We start from the raw sequence: 23,339 nt of genomic DNA on the forward strand, positions 1-23,339 counted from the left end.
TAAAATTACGTTATTCAATTACCAAAGCTGTTATAATTTTAGCCTATCTGTAGGTTTAATTTTAATGCCTTCTGAATTATACGTACGGCATTAGGGCTTTAGATTGTTTCATGGATACATTGTAGATTTCAAATGTTGCAAATTGATGTTCTGTTGCAGTTGTTTCCATATTATTTATTATACTGCTACCCCCCGCCCCCAAATAAATCAGCAGACTGATCAAATTGATTAAAATACTGTGAAAATATTGCGATACATTTTTATAATATCGATTAAAAAATTTGCATGTATTCGAAAAACGGTAAAATGTCACACTTTTCACCATCGTCTTAAAGGAAGTTCCCCGCGACAAAATGAATAAAAAATTCATAGTTAATCAAATCAGCTAAGTAAATATTACTGCCCTGTATTGTGAATTTGAGTTTACTGTAAATGGGTTTGCAAACTTTTAGTTTACAATATACAATATGAAATAATGTGTTCTATGGCCAAAGCCTACTGTCCAATGTTTTTTTCTTCATTTTTTCGTTTTCAATTATTATTGAAATCAATTACCTGTAATAAGCACATGCACAGTAAAAATAAAAATGGCAATAACTGTATATTATATATTGTTAATGACATCTGAATTAGTATGAATGAAATGTTAGAATTTTGTTGTTCAGCAGAATCGTTACGCACATAAATCAATTGCAGAAATAATGTCGTAGAAAACCAAATTTTAGAATAAATCATTGATTTTGTTAAATGAACGATGATGAGACAATAAAAGGGAAAAAATTCATATTATCAGTAATGAAACATAACTAAAATTAAATGTGTGTGTCACTAGGAGATATTTTTCACATTTTTAACAAATTCAGCAACATATGATATCTTTATGGGGAAAAAAGCGATGTGCATCCTAATTCTTAGGTGAACTTGGGCTGTAAGTGAAATTCACCCAAGATAAGTAGAAATTGCACAAGAAATATCGAAATCAAAGACGCCGCGATAACCAGTTTCGTACCTCCCAATGTAATCAACACACATGCAGGGATGAGAACCAATTTATTTTGATTCGTTATCACAAAAGCTCGTCCCCTTATCTTCTTCATTCTCTTCACGGGAAAAAAATCTTAAATTTTATGTAAGAGTGAAAACAATAAAGCTCCGATCTCTTTCGGTGATTTTTGTCGGATGACAAATGATGTCTGAACTAGCAGGTTTCAGGGGGGAGATAACTGTTTAGGTGACCCGCTTGAGGTACGAAACACTAAATATATAGAAAATATTATTGATTCTAGAGATAGAGTGAGCGCCATGGAGCATAAGATAACGGCGTGCCACGATTCGACGATTGTTGATAAATTAAAGAGCCTCCTAACTTAATCCAAAAAAGATAATTTACGATAAACTTTTGAAAAAAAATCGTGAAATGCGAAATCGTTTTAAAATATCAAAATTTTCTACCGGGAATCAACTGATGTTAGATCTTTGAAATATGTGTTGATAAGAAAAATGTTTGGTAAGATTTCTAAAATTGATTCCGTTCAAGCACCTGTATATCTCACTAAAAATCGAGTAATAATTTTCAGAGAGAAACAGATAATTTCAAAATTTGAAGATTATTTGGTGATTAAGGACGCAAGTACACCCCAGTGGCTTTCTGTGTACGACATAAAAGAGAACAGACTTATTCACATCTGAAGAAACCCCCGATAAGGCACAGAGATACGTAATGTTGTTGCGTTGTTTGAGAATCGTTAACTTGATAACACTCGATCATTTTTAAATTTTATTAATCATCAGATTTTTCATAATTTATATATAATTTTGATTTAAACTTTCCGCATTTTATGTGTGTCTAATCTTAAAATATTGTACGGTATAAATTTCTGGTAAAAATTTACCGTCATAGTCGTATGTTAAACATATAGGTATCTGTATAATTGAAATCTTATCAGATTATCAGATATATAAATTTAAGGCGTAAAATATATTGTTAAAGTTAAAAGTTTTAAAATCCTTATCCGTGCCTGCCATTAGGCGCGTATGGCCAGTACTTATACCCTGTTTCCGTGATGCTCAGCGGATGAGTCATTAACTCCCCCTGGATGGAACACTAGTCCATCGCAGGGTAACCCCCAGCGTAAGCCGGTACCCAATTTTAGCTGGGTTGACTGAGACAATAAGATAAAGTGTGTTGTCTAAGTGCACGACACATAACATCAAGTCACCACAGCAGGGCTTGAATCAGCGACCTTTCGGGTACTTGCCTAACGCCTATGACCACTGAGCCATGTGCTTCACTGATGATGAAATTATTGACTGTCTTTTACATATTTATATCTGATTGTTCGGCGTAAAGAATGTGTAAATCTCCAATCGGAGAATTTTTTAAAACAAGTTGGATAGCATTAATAGGTAGTGTACAACATATACAAAAGACAGCCCCTTTCTCGTGTATAATTCATAAAATCTATACCCGATTGACCAATAAAAATCGGAAAATGCCTATGTGCGGAATAAATTTTAAAAGAATGCCATACGTCGTTGTAATTAATAAATCAATGGGAATATTTCAGGCATCAAGTATTTATAATTCACAACAATTACATGTTATAGTTTTGTGCAAGTTGTGATCGTGGAGGAAGCCGGGAAATAAAAGTTATATTTTCCTTGGGGGTGGAGGGGAACTACTTTAGACAAGATTTATCCGTTGTCATATAACTTACATGCTGATATTTAATTCCATAACATTTTCTGAACCTACAAGAGGGATTTATAAATTTAGAACAGCAGCAAAGATGTTACTTATTTTCAATGATAAATTTTGTTGTTTCATACATGTAGTGTATGAAATAAATGCACCTAACCATATCAAGTAAAAAAAAAAATGCTTCGGTCATTGATAGATTCTTTGCAGACAAAAAAGAAACGGTAGGAATCTTATTGTTTACAGAAATTAAAACTCATAATAGCGTTGAATACACAAACAGGTACCAATGATATTGTGTATAGAGTTATAGAAGCCATATTTTGTTGTATTATAAGATTACGTTCGCATCATCTGCTCAGATAACCCCTAAGCTTGGGTTTTCCGGAGTTCCTTCAGATATAAATCAGGCGAGCTATGCAGATTTTTATTTATGCAGTGTAGATTGTCAGGGCTAATTACTTCTAATTATAATCACCAGGCAGAATATTAAACTGTAAGCCATCCATCTCGTTATCTAGATCCTGTATGGCGGATTCCGAAATACATGTACACCAAAAATATACAGCCTCCCTTTACTACATGTGCACACCTAAAATTTTCTAACTTTAGGAAAAATGTTTGCAAATGTTGGTAAAAAAAAAACAATACTGTATCTAACGTTAGCAAGGTCGTCCGACATCGAGCGTGCTTGATTTGAAAGAGAAAGAACGAGATTTCCATCTCGTTCGTTCATACAGCGCTGTTTTCCCATCTTTCTCTCCTATCAACATAATCCCTGTCTGAGTTGATATCATCCGATTTCTCTGCATTTCATCGATATAATCTCATTTTTCCAGGTACAGATAAACACGCATGATGAGTCTTTCATCTATCACAAAATAGGCTTTTTTTTTTATTCCTCCCGATCTTTTGGTCGATAATCGTTTTATTTCTTTACGGTAATATGGTCCATCGCACAAAACAAGGAGAAACAACATACTTGCAAATATATGTAATACTAGTATGCCATAGAAAAGACTATATTTGACGAACATTATTCCAATATGATTTTTCTTCAGTGCGTTTAAAATTTAATCAGTAGAATTTTTTTTTTATATTCGTTGGTTTATTGAGACACTTACTTCCTGGGAGAGGTACATTGTAAAATGGGGGTGGGGACGGTTTTTTTTTTCCATTAAGATCGATGGACCTTTTAAAAGAAATTGTTTCACGTTCATATAAAAGTAGGAGTATCAAATTAGTAATATGATATATTGAGAATTTTAATCATCCACTTCTTATCTACATGCGTATTTCAGTCATAGCTATTCTGTTATTCTTATTGAAAGAACAAAAAACTGTCCACGCATTAGTGAACTACTTGACATGTTCTGAAATGGTCTCAGAATATCATGGTGGTAAATACAATCGGTGATCCAAACAATGGTAAAGTAAGTAAGTAAGTAAATATTTTATTATAGTGACATGTGTATTCCATAAGTATAGTATAATACAATGTTATACATAATAGAATTACACCCGGCCCATTGGACCTATATGTCACTTTGAAATCTTAGAATATACAAATATACATGTAGCATTGATTGAGCGCATGAGTTTACTTTGATTTGTACTGGTGCTTGTTCCCAATGAGCAAAACAGTTATAGCTACCATTGAAATCGACGTTAAAAAACTCAGTAATTACAAGCAATTATATCAGATATCTTTTTCTTTCTATTTTTTTTTCATTGAAATGTGTTTATCTACAGACGAGAGATGTCCATAGATCGATTTCTAAAATGGTGAAAACCGTAGCATTATAGTACTACATATTTAAAACATCCTCAGAATTTGGGAGGGAGGTTTGGTTTTTGCTTATTAACGATTAACCATTCTTTATCAGCGCTGGCTCGCTTGATGGAGGAGGGGGTATCTCTCGGGGGGCAAGCACACCTGTGATATTAAACCCAGGGATTCATTGTCTCATCTGGTGGCCAATGATTGTTCTGTATCAGTGGACTGCAGGCATCCAGCAATCTTGCTACCCTCTCTGATAAAAAACGCAATCATTTGTACAATATCGCAACAATACATGAAGAAATTCTACACTAACGATTTCCTATCAAATTCGTTTAATTAATGTGCATTTATCTATTTTTGTCCGAGGAAAATGGATGATAGGAGCTGTTCCTAGATTCACATTCCTGCTATGCTCCGATACCGAACTTTTTCACTTCTTCTTATCGGGGCGCACTTTCTTCCGATATACATGAAAGCCCGGATTGTGGAAACCGGGAGATAGCATCGCTTATCTCCCCTTCCCACTGTCTCAGCGCAGCCGAATTATCGCACGATGCAGTTATGAAATGTCTTCTATCAAAGATAGGATGCTCGTCATTTCTTCAAATCAGGCGTGGAGGGCGAGATAACGACTCGTAAAATGATGACTCGTGGATCAGCTCATCAGGACAGAATTAAGGGATACATGCGGGGGATACTGTCTGTACTGCACGCGCTCTCGTGCCCTATGTTCAGGAAACATCGCCCATCTGCGCTGAGCAGTGACAACGCGTTCTCTAAATATAAACATATATTTCTAAGGGTCGCTTCCCCCTTCTAATTTAGCGCTATCACCATGTATACAGGACTCGTTTATTTTGGTAGCTTTTTGATTTATGTAACAAATCAAGGAACGTTTTCTCAGTTACAAGCGATTTAACTTGTAATAAATGTAAGGAACAGTGTGAATATTGGGAATCGCTGTTCGTAGACAGATAAGACATTGGGGGCTTCAGAAATCCCCTTATCGCTCTCAATTACCTCGTATCGGCGGCGCTGATTGCTAAACATTTTTGCTCCCGATATGTTCCATGATTACAGAGCTATGAGATTAAAATCAAAAATTGACTTTACATGAAATATTTGAGTGACGTCGACTGTCATCCAGGAGCGAGATAGGCAGGTAATGCGTCAAGGGCGATAACTCTAGATTTGATAGACATCTGCGCAACAGTGACAGATTGGAGTGAATAAAAAATATAACGTATTATCCAAAAAGCTGCTATTCTATTCCGTTTTAAATAGACACCTTTCCGCCCATCGCAATAAAATGATACCGAAATCACGAAAATTGATAAAGATCACAAATCATGAAAAACAATCTTGAAAAAGTATAAAAACCTCAAATTACAAGTCATGAAAAATTAACCTCTCACAGAATCAATGTCAGATCTTTTTTTATTATTAATATCATCAGTTATTTTCACAGAATAAATTAATAAACAACATAAATGAAATATTGCAATGAATTATTGCAGCACCTTTGTCAAATATGGCATTGAGAATGTATGCAAAATCCATTGATATGTAGTCAATATAATTTATAACCCAAAAGTATAGTAATATAAACACAAAGATCTGGTATGATCACAAACCATTCCCTTCTTTTCATCACAATATTTTGAACTTCTTTTTGAGTAGATTTAAGCTTGTCTTAAATTCAGACAACTCTTATAACAATATGAAGTTGATAAACCATACATTCTTCAAATAAATTCATCAAATTTCTTACACAATTTTAGTTAAAAAGCAACAAACCATTAGTCCCTTATACTGTTAAAAAATGTCATATGTAATAGAAATACAAGTTTACACAGGTAAATCGTCAAGGATGAAACTAATTATTGCAAATTTACAATAAACACAAAAGCAGTTAAGATTGCATGGTGTATCATATTACACCCTAATTTATGACATAACTACCAACAGAAATAAATAATTATTTGTTCTATGTGCTTCTATACAGGAGGTAGACTAGTTTGGTAAATCAAAACTTGGATGCTTTGCTATAACAACTATACATTGACAAAGTGAAAAACTACACACATTATTGGTAATACAAGAGAAATAGCACTGGGATCAGATCTATCAAACAATATTGTTCAGTCTCCTCAAAACCTTTCAAAACCTCTATTATCTAATGTAAACATCTAATATCTTTATGTTAGTATAAGCTCAGAAGCTTGAGTATTAGCAGAGAACAGAAATATGTCTAGGTTCAAATAAATCTCACACAAACATTATGAAAGTTTATCTTAAGATGAACAAGCAAGATTTTTTTATATACTAATTTGCCTCAATATAAATACAAAAATATTTTCCTCTACATGTTATTATTTAAATTGCTTCAATTTATTTAACCCCTTGAGTTCTGCTTGAATAAACTTGAACTTTTCTAAAAACTAACTTGCCACCAACTGCACTAATTACTGTTTTCCCTATTTTTCGAATAGAGTTGACACTTGTCAGCATATTTCCAAGCAAATAAAATTGATCGTCCATCCGTGTCCTTTTCTATACCATTACCGTCAAAAGTTGAATAAGAAAAAAAAAACCTTTTACATCGATTTTGCTTGAAAATTCCATAAATCATTGCATCACATTACTCAAAATATTTTTTTCTAAATACATTTAAATACATATATTTGACCCTTCTTGACCCCAAAACATCATGGTTTGAGTATGGTACATTTGGACCTACTAGATGTAAGGAATGTCATTCAAAATTTTTATCATATCAATTCAAGAGAAAAACATTTTTTGGAGAAAAAAAAACATTCCATCACATTTCCCTTATTTTTGTATTATTGTCCCTATTATAGGGCTTGGTCCTTCATTTAAAACTTTTGATAGCCCTATACCCAAGGATGCTTTAATATGCCATACTTGGCTAAAATCTTAGAAAAACAGTTAATGAGTCTTTGGCTCAGGTGAGCTAAATATTATAAAACATGAAGACCTAATTATATGTATTAAAATTTTCTTATTAAGGTCACACCTGCTCAATAAATAAATTAGTACTGTACCAGCATATCACTATAAATACATCCCTGAAAATAGATCTTGAACAGAAAATAATTTAATTCTGGTTGTAACGCGGCATTTGATTGGATGGAAAAATTTAGTTAAAGAACTATATATGATATTAGTCTAATTTGGCCCCCAAAATTCGCTATTTTTAAAATGATTCAGGTACATTAATTTGTTGTGTTATTTTATAAAAAAGTTGACATGAAATATGTTTATACCTATTTATTTGATTTATATGCACTCACTGGCAGTATATGACGTCAGAAGTGACGATATTTTTATAATTCAATCAAAATCAACCAAAAATTGACATTTTTCTTATCTTTTTTCGAATTGGAAACATAGAGCGACTCTTTGAACAAGAACAAACTTTTTGTCACTTATAAGTATTGGAAAGATACACCTTTGGTGAAAATATTTTGTTTGTTCAAGCAGTCGCTCAATGTTTCCTTAAAGAAAAACTGCCTCAAAACAAGCCGTTTTATGCTAAAAATGTGAAAATGGCAGGAAAAAGTAAACTTTATGATGTCATATTTTACAATTGTGGGCACTAAAATCTAAATGAAAATTATGAAAAAACTTCAAATGTATATTTGTACTAATAAAACAAAGAATTACAGTAAATTGACAATGTTCATTTTAGGGGGCCATTTTAGGCTCAAACCATATATAGTCCTTCGTACAACTTGGTTTGCAGGTCACAATGCACCAACGTAAAAAACGTACTAATCCGTTTGACGTTACGTTTGAATTTTGAACAGATTAATATCATATTTTTAAAAGTAAAACGCACTTAATTTGTACAGTAAATTAAATTATAATGAATGAACTCAATATCTACCCAAGTTATATTCGTATAACCCTGGTTGGAGCAATTTACGCTTTTTTATAATCCGCTTTGCGGATAATAAAAAAGCGTAAATTGCTTCGCGGATTATAAAGCGTAAACTGCCCCAGCCCAGGTTATACTCGAATAACTTGGGTAGACATTGAGTTCATTTCCTAAATAAATCAGATACATGAATACAATATCGTGTACTAGTATATGGCAATACAATGTAGTTGTGCATAACTTTGCTGTTAGGTATATATGGCACTTGTACATAAAAGTAAGACCTAATGAGTAGATACAAAATAATGACTAAATGATTAAAAACAGATTTGTGTCAAAGCATAAACTTATTCTACAAATTGCCAAAAAAAACCCAAGAAATACTTGTACATGTATATCATATTAATACACATTGCAGGATTTCCTTAAATGTAAGAAAAGCATAGAGTATAGATGTATATTAATGACTGCAGGTTTCATGCATTGACTATAGGTACCATAATACTGAGATCTATACGCTTTACCAGCCTAACAAAACATAGGCAGGTAAATGTCAGCTGATGGTAATAACAAGGGTTATACTCTACACAGGTACATACAACAAAATCCTTCTATCTTTCATTCCTTGCAAATCATATCAATTTGAACATTAATCACAATACTCTCATAGAATGAAAAACCCATGATACTAGTATCCTATAAAGAAAACTAAATGCCCCAATATCATCAAAATTGGATCATGCCTATGAAAAATTTAAATGATAAAACATGCCAGACTGGATGATATAATTTGTTATCAGGCCCGCCTGATGCTAAAATTTAAATGAGAGTGGTCAAAAGATTATATTGAATCCTCCCAAAAAACATTTGCTCTGCTGCCACAGGTATGACTGGTCCCATACTGTATCATAGTTCATCGTGCTTCTGAAATAGAAACATATATATACATATGTAAACTTGAAATCAACAAAATCTATGTATTCTATGAAATAATCTATGCATTATTCCTAGTTCCTCAACTCAATTCTTATAAGCATGATCAAGTACTTTATCCACATCAAGTCTCATCAAAAGTTTTTTTTTAAACCTTACATGAAATCTTGAGAGATATTTCGTTTTCTCTCTTTCTTTTCTAGAGGTCAGGTTAATAATGCTTTGAATTTGATAAATGAATGAATGAATCATGCCTGGAGCTGCACACTTTTACAGTTGATGAGTTTATTTTAGATGGTGATAGTAATCCAGCCCAAGATAGCGGCCCCAACAACATCAGGCTTTGATTCTGTCATTGTGATAACCCAGATTTTCAAAAATAAGCTGCATGTCGAATCTACATTTCATTGATAAACATTTTATTTTTGCCAGAGTTCGATACAGTGGGCTCTGTGTGTAAGGGGGAGACAGAGACTTCGGAAAAAAGTACTCATAGATAGAGGGAACAGACCGGTCCCTTGTTGTCTCTTGCTTCGCTGTCATCGTGTAATAATTAGGCAAATAAATGTCCTGCAAACCCATATAGCAGCCATCTTTTACAAGATAACCCCATACCTAGATATAAACAGATTATAAATTCCCGCATCTTCTTACTTAATGTAAACAGGTGTCCTTAACAAGATAGAAAATGTTTTATTGTGGGGTCTGCAGTTTCTCAAGTAGAGTTTATGACTCTGTATCAAGAACGATAACTCTTACTACCACAGCTTTTCCCTCAACTGATTTTGCTGCAGGAATTTTTTGTTCATTATTTCTGTCATAAATTTTCAAAATATGCTACATGAGCGGTCTTTTTTAACACCATGATTTTCAAAGAACATCACTGAATTAAGACTACACTTGTTTATTTATGATCAAACATATGAAAGGGGCATATGAAAATTTACACATTGAGTCAAAAAATACTTATCTTAAATATAAACAAAAAAACCTGTATTTATGAATAAGTTGATTGAGACATATTAAAAACCCAACAAAAATATCAAAAGTAAAAAAAGACTTAATCTATACCAACCTTTGTTTTCTTTAGTCGTTTACAATCACATTTGGAGTCCTGATCATTTGGCTGTTCTACCAATTCCCAGGATCCATTGGGCTTGTCAGGTTTGGACACCAAAAGACCAGAAAATCTCTTTAAAAGGTATAACAATTAATTAACTTTGTATTTTTTAAACATAAATTTAACATTTCAAGTTTTTATCTTTTTTTAAATGGAAAATAAAGTATAACACACTAAAACTCTGATCCAGTCTACACTATTAAAGGCACTTTGAAGTTTTAACAATGCAAGAAAACTTGTATTATTCATACATATCTAACAAAGTGAATACACCAATCACATTTACAGAGAGAGAGAGTGAGTGTGAAAGAATGTTGGTATGCCATAAGTTAAATTCCATGTTTTAGGATGTTGAATGTGTTTCAGGTTTGATTTTCTAGTAATATTTGAATTCAAAAATATAATACCATATAATATATGAAAGTGCCTCAATATTTCAGACAAAGTCAGCATATAAAGATTTTGAAAATGATTCTGTATCAATGTATGTAAGCTTGTCCAAAGATCAAAATAAATTCAAAGAAAATATTTCTAAATTGCTTTTTATTTGTTCTACCAGTAAAATATACTTACATCAAATAACTTAGCATGGTAACAGTATACATCCTTTGGAAGTAGGTTTTCCCTAACAAAATTTTGAGCATTTTTAGAAATCTTCTTCACCTGCAATCAGATCAATATATGATTTTCAGCTCTACAGCAACACATGATTTGAACCAGTAGAACAGCTGTAACACAAGAATATTGATGAACAGTTTTTTAATTTTTTCAAAGTTCAACTTGATGCAATAAATTCAATTACCTCCTCATCGTGACTCTTGGCCCATAGAATTTTCTCTCTCAAATCACTAAGGTCTCTTTTGAATGGAATGTAATGTTTGCCAGGTTCTAAACTCTTGTAAAAGTGTTCATAATAAGGCGAGTCTTGTTTAAGAACAACAGAGTTACCTCCCATTAAGTAAGGAAATCTGTATGCTGCTACTGTGCCATCTAGATTTATTTGATACTTGTACTGAAAAAATAAATTCAAATTTGTCTCATTCATAATTTTTCACACTCTTTCTACATATTGCACAAAAATTTGCCCAAAATTACCATTTCATGAAATTATACTTCTTATGTATTTCTCATGTTTTACATACTTCAAATGAATTCACAAATACTTGTACATACATCATCTTCCCAAGTCAAGGGTTTCTGATCCGCATAGCTTCTCACAAACCCTTGTTTGTGAGAAGCTATGCGGATCAGAAACCCTTGACTTGGGAAGATGGTACATGCATATACATGTATAGTAAATGTTTTCTAAACTGCTGAAGCATAGGGCAATTTCCAAACTGATGGGTTACTCTTTCTGGAAAATATAATATATATATTAAAAACAGACTTACATTGAAGAAATCAAAAAAGGGTGTGGATTTGACCAGCTCCCCATATTTTTCTGGCTCTTTCTTGAAGAAGAACATGTGTGTGAGGGCAGCATCTATCAGCTCAGGTTCTTTCCGAGACATCACAACGAGATCAAGACGTTCTTGTCGGCTATCTCGCCCCCTCCAGAAAGCTTTCTCAGTTTTGTTTTCCCAAGCCACTTTTGTTGCTTGGACAGATAGAGTATCTAAGGTAACCCTACAAAAATTGTAGTAAAAAGAAGGATTAGGTAAAAAAAAATAACAAAATGTATAGATCATGGATTCTAGATACTTTTAAAATGCATTTGTTATACTTGGAAAAAATGCAAAAGTTTGTAAATGATTTCCTTCATTTCTAGTTGAAAATAAAAGTTAAAATACATTTTACATGGCATTTACTAAAATATGTTCTAGAAAACCTTATTCTACCAAGCTACTGTTGTTATTCAACATTATAGAAAATCATTTCTCAAAATATTTAGTTTCCTTTCAATATTAGATCTTGAACTTAATTGAAAATAACATGTTTTTACTAATCATCAGTGATGATCATGCAAGTATTTTTTTTTAATACATGATTGCAATACAAGTACATGTACCTATGCATCATTTGAATGGTGGCCTCTGTGAGGTCATAGGTCGGCATGACAATGTCCTTGGTGTCATCTGACCCACACCATGAGAACACTGGGATGGGGTCCTCGGCCAGGGACTTCTTCTCTAGGGGCCAGTCACCAAGGTTAACAAAGAACTCCACATCAGGTAGGACTACCTACAAAACACCAAAGTTATGAAACGCCACTCCTGTAGACAGTCCTTTTACGGTACTGTGATGCAGCTCAGATTTGTGCAAAATACTTTAAGACTCAGTATAAAATTCATACAGGTATCTTTTTGCCTTCAACAACAACATGACATGAATGCCACCCACTTTGAATGCATGTTTATGCCACTGCGCTAATCACCTCAGAATATTTTAACCTCAAGGAACATCATTCATTGATATGATCATCTTAAATCAGCTCATACCTTGCGAGTGAGTGACAGGATGATGGCGTCACTGAACATTTTGAATCCTACGTGTTCTCCATAGGTCTTCCTATAAACCTGAAGTCAATCAAAAATTAATTTAAAAAAAAAAAACAACATGCATGTCTATACTGCAATTATGCAAAAGAGTTGATAAATGTTTTAAATAAGACAAGTAAGGCTTGTCCAATCCAGCTATAAAGAGTGTGCATTGATGATGTCTCATTGCTATGTACATGTATATGTGATTTTTAAAAGCAGTTTAAGTAGTTGCGATGCATTTTGAAAAAAAATTGTTGATTGTAACTGAGTCATGCCATTAAATACCCACCGAAAGTCCATCCTTTCGACAGTGGTGATTTTTGGCTCTGCACTAATAATTTTAATGATATTACTTAGTACTTATAATGTTGATCAGTGTTTGTTTCGTGGTTTCCTACTAAGTTATGACTGTGTAATTTTTTGTGTTTTTTCAGTGTAATCAATTATTTTTAAATTGTTTTTGAAAGAGAATTTTTTGGAGGAATTTTTCTCCCGTTTTATGCGAAATCAGAAACTGATCAATAAAAATACTGTGAACAAATAATGTGTTGATAATGTACATGATTAGCTAGAACCTAACATAACAAGAATTCCATATCTTTTATTAAGCAGAAAGAAGATTTTTTTTTAAGTGAACATTCAACAATCACATATGCTAATAACGAAGACAAGACAGTGTGACACAATGGTACAATGGGCTCCACCTCTAAAAATACATTGTGCTGCTGACAAAACCTGTACACAGGTATTGAATGTTAACAACATCAAGGCAAACCCATCACCTCATGAATCTCAATGTATTAAATGTTTTCTGTTTATTTTGGTTAATGTAGCCACAGTCAGTGCTCATAGCACCGTGCAATGATGAGGGGTACAAGAACTGAGAGAGATGGTGGTACCGTCCCTTCCCCAGTCTTCTATCTGTTTACACTGACAGCGTGTGGAACAGCTGTGACACCTGTAGCACCTGTGTACCTTGTTGTTGATGATCCTGTAGTGGGTGAGACTATGCATGCCCTTCTTGTTGAACCGACTGACCGCCTCGTCTGCCACTTTTTTAAGGTTGACTCTTTTAAAAATGGACAGATCTTTGTCTATTTGTTCGTACGTGTCGGGACAATCATGTGCGACGTACCACTTCTCAATGTTAGTCATGGGGCAGTAACAGTTCTCATGGTACACCATTCCTAAACGAAAAAATCAAGAGTTGTCTCTCATTTCTAGTTTAGATACATGTACCCTCTGATTAAGAAATCAAAGCATAGTATGTGTGTACTTGATATTCATAGGTTCTTGCTGTGCGCTATTAAATCAGCTATCAAAGAGCATAGTCACCTGTCTTTTTTTTTCCTTATCTAATTCATCCTTAAATCACATTATGCATGCACTGAGATAAGTTAATAAATGTATAACAGCTGATGATATGGAGAAATGTCTATATTAAACAATCAGGTCAGGAGGATGTCACAGATTCCATTTACCAGCTCAGACATCACATAAAGCAAGTTCATGCCCAGCCTATAGGTGTATATAGGTGTATCAGTGTGGCTGATTTATAGGTCAGCTTTCCCGGGGGGTTGATTAACGGCCCAGATTATGACAAGGCCCCGGACCACCCTGTTTTTTCTGCATGAGCGCAATTACCTTTTAGGTAGTACGGGGACTTGCCCACATGGTTTCCTTCATGTAGGAGGTTTATTCTGAGAGTGCTGTAACTCTCGAAGGGGCGGAATCTTACGGCGTAGCTGCCGTCTTGAAGGTCCAGCACCTGGGCATATATACGGGCCCGCCCGCCATCTTCCTGGCTAATCTTGACCTCAAATGCCTTTTCTCCGATTGACTCTGTAAAGCTGCAAGATAATTACAGAAATATCACTAGGTGAAAATTGGTGACGGAATTATAATGAGGTTGAAGCATACAATGGTACATCAAACAAAACAATGTTAAAAATCAATGTACATTTGCTAGAGCATTATCTAAATAGTTGCATTCAAAATTACAAACATCAATGAAAGAAATTCGTTGACAGAATATTAATGAAGTAAAGGGCATAATCTATGAATAGATAAATTAAGCAAACCAATGTTTAAAAAATTTACGTTTTCTTATTATAGGCATTTTCTACATAGCTGCATTTTTATGATTTCTATGTTCCAAAAAGAATAAATTCAAATTTCTTTAAAAAAACGTGTTTAAAAAAAAGTTAATATGCAGGTCACCAAGATCATAAAAACAGGATAAGAATTTTTCTTTGATGTTCCAACTTAAAAAATTAATGACCTGTATTAATTAATAAAAAAACTCAAATTAGCATACATCAATTTATCAAATATTTACCTATTTTAAGAATATATGCGAGCATAAGAATAAATGCAAACATATTCATATTACATGTAAATAAAGAAACCTTAACCACAAAATTTAAAAAACATCTGAACATTGGCACAAAAATTGTAATAGTTTTTGAATATGTTTGTTGTGTTATGGGAACCGCAAAACGACAAAAGTGATTAATTTATATTTTTTCAAAACAATCATCCTCTAAGAAAATAGAAGACAAAAGAATTTCATAATCAACAACTGAGGCAAAGCTTTGATGGTACATGTAAAATGTGGCTGTTAAAAAAAGCAAAACAAATTCCAAACTATGTATAAAAGGATTACACAGATATACTATTTAAAAAGAATTGAGAAATAAACTGATATTTAAATGGAAAAAAAAGAGAAATAGAAAGAACATATTTATGAAAATCTAAAAAATAAATTCTCATAACTTTTAATAATGTGGATACATGTATTTTCTTGTGTTGAAAATAAGTTGAATCCAAAATGTTATTCCATCTATAAAATGTATTTATTGTATCATTACCAGTGAATCCTTTTTTTTTATCAAAATAAATATTCTATTTAGATGTAATACATCACTTGCTTTCATATTTTATGTATGCCATTTGTTGCGGTAAATTATTGTATTATTGTCCGAGCTGTCATTTGACTGTCAATGTCTCAGTTCATGCATAAATTATGTCCCACACATTGACTTCTGTATAATAAGGAGTAGATTCCAGTCAAATAGAATTTATACAAACTTTACCACCCATCCCCCCCTCCCCCCCAACCCCCCCCCCCCCCCCAATATCTTACATAAAAAGGAAGCTCCAGAGTCACAAGAATCACTGTGGTCACTCAGACAAAATCATCAGCCCCTGGGGACAGAGTTCACACTTTCCCTCCAGGCAGCCGACATTTGAGATGGACAAATGAGTCTGTCGTGTTAGCCATCAGAGGCGATTTACTGCTATGTTTTATCACTGACCCAAGTTCATTCTTTTAAGAATGCTGTCAACTTTTTTGTCAGATTTAATAAATGAAATGTTGTACATGCATGGGGATGGGCATGATTATCTAGCATTAAACACGCTAAAAACCTTTTTTAAAGGTTTAATGCCAAGGAAGTTGATGTAATGTTTTAAGTTTATTAACAGGGATATTTTTTCCTAAATATGTTCTAAAAGATCAGAAGTGAAACTTAAAAGCTCACCTTTTACATAAAAATTATTCTGTTTAGCATAATCATTGACATAAAAAGGAACTTAATATATACACTGCACTTTTAGATCTTGACATGCATTTGAAGTCATAAGTGCAGCCTCAAGAAGTGGCATGCACAAAAAAATCAAAAATTAAATCAAAAACCAATACATTTTACGCATTAATTTTTTTCTTGCACCCTACCAAGAGCATCTCATTCTTTATCTATTTATAGTTTAACACCTTTAACTACATGACATTTACTCGTGATTACACGACACCTTAGAACATTATATTTACTCTGATTAATACACTTTCGTTTCTCTCCTCTTCAGGGCAATTGACATAACAAGCGCAACGTAAAACAGAAACCTCTTCATAAATACATTACATAGGCTGATGATCAGCAAAAAAATAGTATTGCTTAAATGATTAAATCTTGCTTCACATCAAAGATGTAGTACATTGTTAGTTGCTTGTATTAATTTGTAATACGCAACCATTTGGCCATTCATTAATTGTTTTTAATTAATTTTGCTGGCGCCCTCTGAAGGTAACAAGGTGCAAGGTGCTCTCTCCTTGTTAAGGTCTACATCATCATTTATATAGAAATAAGTTTGCTTCCTGTTGCCTTAGGATTTGGACACTTAAATATCTTGTCCCCTTTCTCATTACTTAATAGCTAATTCCGTCTTGTGAATTCTTGGTCAACTTATCAAGATTTAAATGTTATCAACCCTGATCCCCTTTCTCCTTTTGATTATATTGGTCATTCCAGGGTGTCCTTTCAGGTCATAGATAAATTCCCCTAACAACAAAATATCTCTAATTATTTAAGATAATATGGTGGGTTAGGTTCATTTAAATTTACATTCATTTCCCGGTCAGTCTTTCAACCATTCAACTCGTTCTTTCAAATCAAGTTAATAACTTTTTCACTTAACCATGGCATTCAAGTTCTAATTTCCACAAATGAGAACACCCCCCCCCCCCCCCCCCCCAAAAGCTAAAGAGTCAGTATGCATGAAAATGAAATACATATATCATAACCAGATTATGTACATGTAGGATTGACTGTGCCTAGCCCTGCTAAGTTCTTGTTTACAGATTTTGGGTTTTATTTTTGGTTCAATAACCCTCTTTATCTGCCAAATGTAACCCCACCCATTCCAGCATTGTCATCACTGAATGGAAGGAGACAAGGCCTTTAAATAAATGGAATCCGCCCTGTTAGATTTCTTGATAGAAATTAATAAAGAAACATAAATCATTTTAAATACCCACAATATATAGACAGGGAGAAAATATATACTAAGTATCTTTTAAAGATGTCTTTTGATATCTCTTATGTGCCTAAGTTCTCTGCAATTAAATTTCTCTCAAATCAAGTTTTCATTACCTGAGCTAAATCCCATAGTATTTAGGATAACTACTCAAAGTCTGCATCACAGAAGATATATGTTACCAACTTTTCTTTATGGTGACTTTATTTTGCAATTTTTTAAAGATATAAACTGGTTTGCCACAACTATTTTCTGAGACGGACCCAGTGCAGAAAATTTGATAAACACGACTAACGAGATCTATTGTAGGACTTGTTAATAGCTGCAAGATAATATTTATGGTTAAGATGTTTTTGCAAAACTTACGTAATTTTTTTTGTACACAAATAAAAGCTGGTTTCAGTATTGATTAGGGCTGATGACTAAAGAAACATCTTATTATAACAGGATCCTTACACTGACATTGACGTTGGCTTGATGGAAGAAAAACTTGAAAAACCTTAAGCTTTAATTATAATTCATTTTGGTCATTACATGAAGGCAGGCAGACTTAAGAACCCATTTGGGAAATGTGTTAAATAAACATTGATTGATTGAATGGATGTACAAGAAAGTACCGGTATATTCAAGACATATATAACAAAAATTGAACCTTTCAGGGAAAAACTAAGATATCATCATATGGTGAATCAGAAATCCTGACTGAGACATTCAAAACCCACAGATGTGTACCAATAATACTGACAATATGTTACTTCATAACATGGATCAATGAACTAAAATACATAAATATGTTATGTATACATCTGTACAAGCTCACATTAAATTGAAATGAATATTGGCAAGCAGAAATTTGACAAAAATCAATATCTAATTATTTAGAATGTTGGATAAAATATAACTTGAAACGCAATAAAATTTTAATATAATGTTATTCTGTACTTTAACAGATATCATTCCATACATCTGTAAAAAAAAACCCCATTAATACTTGTGTATGCATGCATGTCAATCTAATAAAAAAATCAGACTGCAAAAATTGATTTGCAGTAACTAATAGTAACCTGCAGGTAACTACAGGTAAAGATTATGTAATAGAGCAAAGAAAGGGATGACTAAATGAATCAATGTTTGAAACTAAAAGGTGTTTCTTCATTGATATCTGCCTGTTATGTGCCATAAAATCTATATCACACATTATTGAAATTCAGTTCGATTCAGAAACTATCTTGACAATATTCATTTAAACAGTTGCTAGTAACTACTGAAGACTTATAAAATTGCCACTTATGTATATATTTACTGATTAACAATCATATCTAAGGAGAGAGAGAGAGAGAGAGAGAGAGAGAGAGAGAGAGAGAGAGAGAGAGAGAGAGAGAGAGAGAGAGAGAGAGAGAGATTATAATGTGGCATGATTCCACTAGTGTTGAGTCAGTAAAATTTAATAGTAACTCTTGCCTACAAGATAAAATATTAATTTTCTATAAGATTAGAAGTTGCATTAGTATTTTATCCAGAGTTTGAGAACCTGTCATGGAATTTCTGGTGACATATTTGCTGAAATGGTTTTTCTGGCTACAACTACTCTGTCAGTTTCGTATTATATGTTACATGAATTTCATAAATGATTTATGAATGAGAAGCAGTGCTTAGAATATTAACACATTTATTTTAAATGTCCGACTCCTGCCCTGGAATTATAAATTAACAACTGTCCGTGACATTTGACAGAGCCTGATTTGCATTTCTTGAGAAAATCTATTAACAAGCAAAGAGACTTAGTATGGAAAATAGGCACAAAAATTTGTCAAGAAATTCCTTTTTTTTCCTTTTTTTTTTTTTAAATTAAAACATCTACAGGCAAAATATTGGAACACATTCTTTAGCCAAATTATAGGGTTTAAATTTGGTTGTGCAACATTTCTAAACACCCTACTCAAATTACAGTATATAGTCTAAAGCAGGGCTATTTTGTATTTAAAGAACATTTTTTTTGCACAAAAATAGAACTCTATGAATTTAACGACCGATTGATCTGCATGTAGAGGCGGGGGGGGGGGGGGGAGGGGGGTATGCATTAATATTGAGTGAAAGAAGAAAAAAATGTACATACTTTTCTCCAAATTGGTCTACAGTCTGGATGAAAAAATATCTGACCGGCAGAGAAAACCTAGATTTCAGTCCAGGTCCCCACACAATACTTTTCTCCAGAGACAAGGTTCTTGTACCCGACTGGTCGGCTCCTTCTGCAGACGAACTTTCGGTGGTAAGTAACAAAACCGAAAGCACAAATAACAAATAATTATAAATGAAAACCATGTCGAATATGTCGTCTCGTTTGTAACTCGTCTCTCTGGTGATGTCAAAAGAAGTGCAGATGCCGACTGATAATTTGTTTTTATTAACGCGTCTCAAATGACAACATATCGTGGTGTGTCAACCATGTCAACACATGTGTGGTGCGTACGATTGTCAACTTCCGCTTGCTGTTCAAAAGAACTCCCTGCATTCGAATCATGCAGGACGAAACTTTTGAAGACGGATACAAACGGCATTTTTCAGACGCCCAAAATTGCCTATTTTTTTAAAAAAGCACAGTTCACTTGGAAAAAATTTGCACGATAAGACCATCAAATGCCCTGAGGTTGATATACTATGTAAGATATCAAAAAATGCTGTAGAAGACGAGATCCAAGGCTAAAAAACTAAATTTATATACATGTATTTAAAAAAAAGGGGGGGGGTATTTTTTTTTTTACATCGGTAATTTTAAAAAAAATGATTTCTTTTTAATATCTAACAATGCAAATATCTTATTTATTAAAATAGATGATATATGTATTAAAATGGTACTATAGTCAGTCCCAAGATATATATGCCGCATATATATTGACGATTTTTAATTAAAAAAAAATAATACACATACCTGTGAGAGAAGTTCAATTGAAATTGATGAAAGAGAAAATTTCAAAGATATCTTCATTGACATTATCGTTTTTCAGAAACGAAGGAAGGGGCATGGTCTTGATGAAAATTGTGTGAATTTAGTTTTTGGCGGACACTGATTTCTTTTATCTCAACAATAAAAAATTGAAAACTGAAAGTTTTGATAATACATGTATCTTATACAAACATATATCAATAAATTATCATTCGTAAAGATAAGATTATACCGAGCGCAGCGAGAGGCGGGCGAAGCCCGCCTCGCGAAGCGAGGATTAATGGTAACACGTATATATAAGAAAATCAGTGAAAAATGAAAGTTGAATCAGGGGTACTAAGGCCAAAAAAATTTTCTTCCAGCCCTGGGCGCCGCCATATTGGCAGCCATTTTGTTTTTAAAAAGTTAGTTTGATCATTGATTGACTGGAACTTATCGATGTTTATTGCCCCTAAATTCGATTAAATAAGTTCCAGTGTTTCAATAGAAGGTAATTTGAATTAAAAGAATTTAAAATGGAAACCAGATAAGTTTAAATAGCGCTTCAATTAGGTAAACACGACTTGTTCTATGTATGTCTTATCAAATTATCAGATGGAAAATAAAAACATTAACGTCAAGGAACTGATCTTTTTGATACTGAACAAAGTATTCAATTTTATTACATTGGCATTCATATGAATTAAATTGATGAACAATAAAAGAAGAAATTAAAAAAATCGGAATCACGTAACTCTCTTCGGCTATTTCCGAAGACAAAACGTCTGAAATATGACGTCATAATGTAGACTGAGCACGCGACGTTTAGTTTAACTTTGACGAATGATTTGAGTAGGCAACCATGCTGGCGGATCCTACTTTTTCGTTTTAAATAGATTTTGCAAACTGCACTGTGTTAAATCTGCGCTCGGTCCAACGGTCACACCGTTTACATATTATAGTTATGTTTGCTCAATATGAAAATGCAATTTCAGCATTAAAGAGTGTTAATATTCCACCTAGCTACATGAACATTTATCCTACCCCAAGGCCTTTGCGTTTCACCGACCCACTGAATAGGAAACTCAATTAGTTAGTTTATACCGAGCGCAGCGAGAGGCGGGCGAAGCCCGCCTCGCGAAGCGAGGATTAATGGTAACACGTATATATAAGAAAATCAGTGAAAAATGAAAGTTGAATCAGGGGTACTAAGGCCAAAAAAAAATTCTTCCAGCCCTGGGCGCCGCCATCTTGGCAGCCATTTTGTTTTTAAAAAGTTAGTTCGATCATTGATTGATCACTACTTATCGATGTTTGTTGCCCCTAAACTCGATTAAATAAGTTCCAGTGTTTCAATAGAAGGTAATTCGAATTAAAAGAAATTAAAAAGGAAACCAGATAATTTTCAATAGTGCTTTAATCAAGAAACACGACATGTTCTATGTATGTCTTATCAAATTATCAGATGGAAAATAAAAACATTAAAGTCAAGGAACTGATCTTTTAAATACCGAATAAAGTATTTAATTTTATTACAGCGGCATTCATATGAATTAAATTGATAAACAATGAAAGAAGAAATAAAAAATAGGTCGGAAAAACGTTACTCTCTTCGGCTATTTCCGAAGACAAAACTTGAACGTTTACGTCTGAAATATGACGTCACAATGTAGACTGAGCACGCGACGTTTAGTAAAACTTGGGCTAATGATTTGAGTAGGCAATCAGGCGGATCCTACTGTGTGCGTTTCAAATAAATTTTATTCTACAAAAATCAAACTGCACTGTGTTAAATCTGCGCTCGGTCCAACGGTCACACCGTTTACATATTACCGAGCGCAGCGAGAGGCGGGCGAAGCCCGCCTCGCGAAGCGAGGATTAATGGTAACACGTATATATAAGAAAATCAGTGAAAAATGAGAGTTGAATCAGGGGTACTAAGGGCTAAAAAAATTTCTTCCAGCCCTGGGCGCCGCCATTTTGGCCGCCATTTTGTTTTTAAAAAGTTAGTTTGATCATTGATTGACTGGCACTTATCGATGTATATTGCTCCTAAACTCGATGAAAAACTTTCCAATGTTTCAAAAGAAGGTAATTTAAATTTTAAAAAATTAAAGTAAAAAACAGATAAGTTTAAATAGTGCTTCAATTAAGAAATACGACTAGTTCTACGTATATCTTATCAAATTATCAGATGGAATATAAAAACATAAACATCAAGGAACTGATCTTTTATATAGACACTGAATAAAGTATTCAATTTTTATTACCTGTAGTCGTGATGAATTAAATGAAAGAAGAAATAAAATTTTGTCGGAATCACGTAACTCTCTTCGGCTGTTTCCGAAGACAAAACTTGTACGTTTTACGTACGAGACATGACGTCATAATGTAGACTGAACACGCGACGTTTAGTTTAACTTTTGCTAATGATTCTAAAAGTAGGCGGATCCAATGTGTGCATTTCAAATAAATTGTTGTACAAATATCAAACTGCACTGTGTTAAATCTGCGCTCGGTCCAACGGTCACACCGTTTACATATTACCGAGCGCAGCGAGGATTAATGGTAACACGTATATATATGAAAATCAGTGAAAAGTGAAAGTTGAATCAGGGGTACTAAGGCCAAAAAAAATTTCTTCCAGCCCTGGGCGCCGCCATCTTGGCAGCCATTTTGTTTTTAA

The 23,339-nt window shown here is 33.5% G+C and overlaps 1 protein-coding gene across 1 annotated transcript; it reads right to left on the reverse strand.

The window, feature by feature from the left end:
• Nucleotides 1-5,837: 5,837 nt before the first annotated feature.
• LOC128187926 (protein O-glucosyltransferase 2-like) lies at nt 5,838-20,221 on the reverse strand. The gene is made up of 10 exons (XM_052858610.1): nt 19,847-20,221; nt 14,560-14,765; nt 13,891-14,102; nt 12,874-12,951; nt 12,444-12,616; nt 11,827-12,061; nt 11,238-11,447; nt 11,009-11,098; nt 10,391-10,507; nt 5,838-9,306 (listed from the first exon to the last, which is right to left on the reverse strand). Exons 1-10 carry the CDS (start codon nt 20,050-20,052, stop codon nt 9,289-9,291), a joined length of 1,545 nt encoding a protein of 514 aa, XP_052714570.1. The 5' UTR covers nt 20,053-20,221; the 3' UTR covers nt 5,838-9,288.
• Between the last annotated feature and the right edge of the window lie 3,118 nt (nt 20,222-23,339).

Source organism: Crassostrea angulata, chromosome 6 (assembly GCF_025612915.1).
Source record: "Crassostrea angulata isolate pt1a10 chromosome 6, ASM2561291v2, whole genome shotgun sequence".
Lineage (NCBI taxonomy): Eukaryota > Metazoa > Mollusca > Bivalvia > Ostreida > Ostreidae > Magallana > Magallana angulata.

Excerpts from the sequence above, each read along its gene's own strand:
- LOC128187926 (XM_052858610.1), bottom strand. The coding sequence starts at position 20,052 with ATGGTTTTCATTTATAATTATTTGTTATTTGTGCTTTCGGTTTTGTTA. Across the intron at positions 12,062-12,443 it reads ACCATTCAAATGATGCATAG|GGTTACCTTAGATACTCTAT; the intron begins GTACATGTACTT and ends CAATTTTTGTAG. Across the intron at positions 10,508-11,008 it reads ACCATGCTAAGTTATTTGAT|AGATTTTCTGGTCTTTTGGT; the intron begins GTAAGTATATTT and ends TACCTTTTAAAG.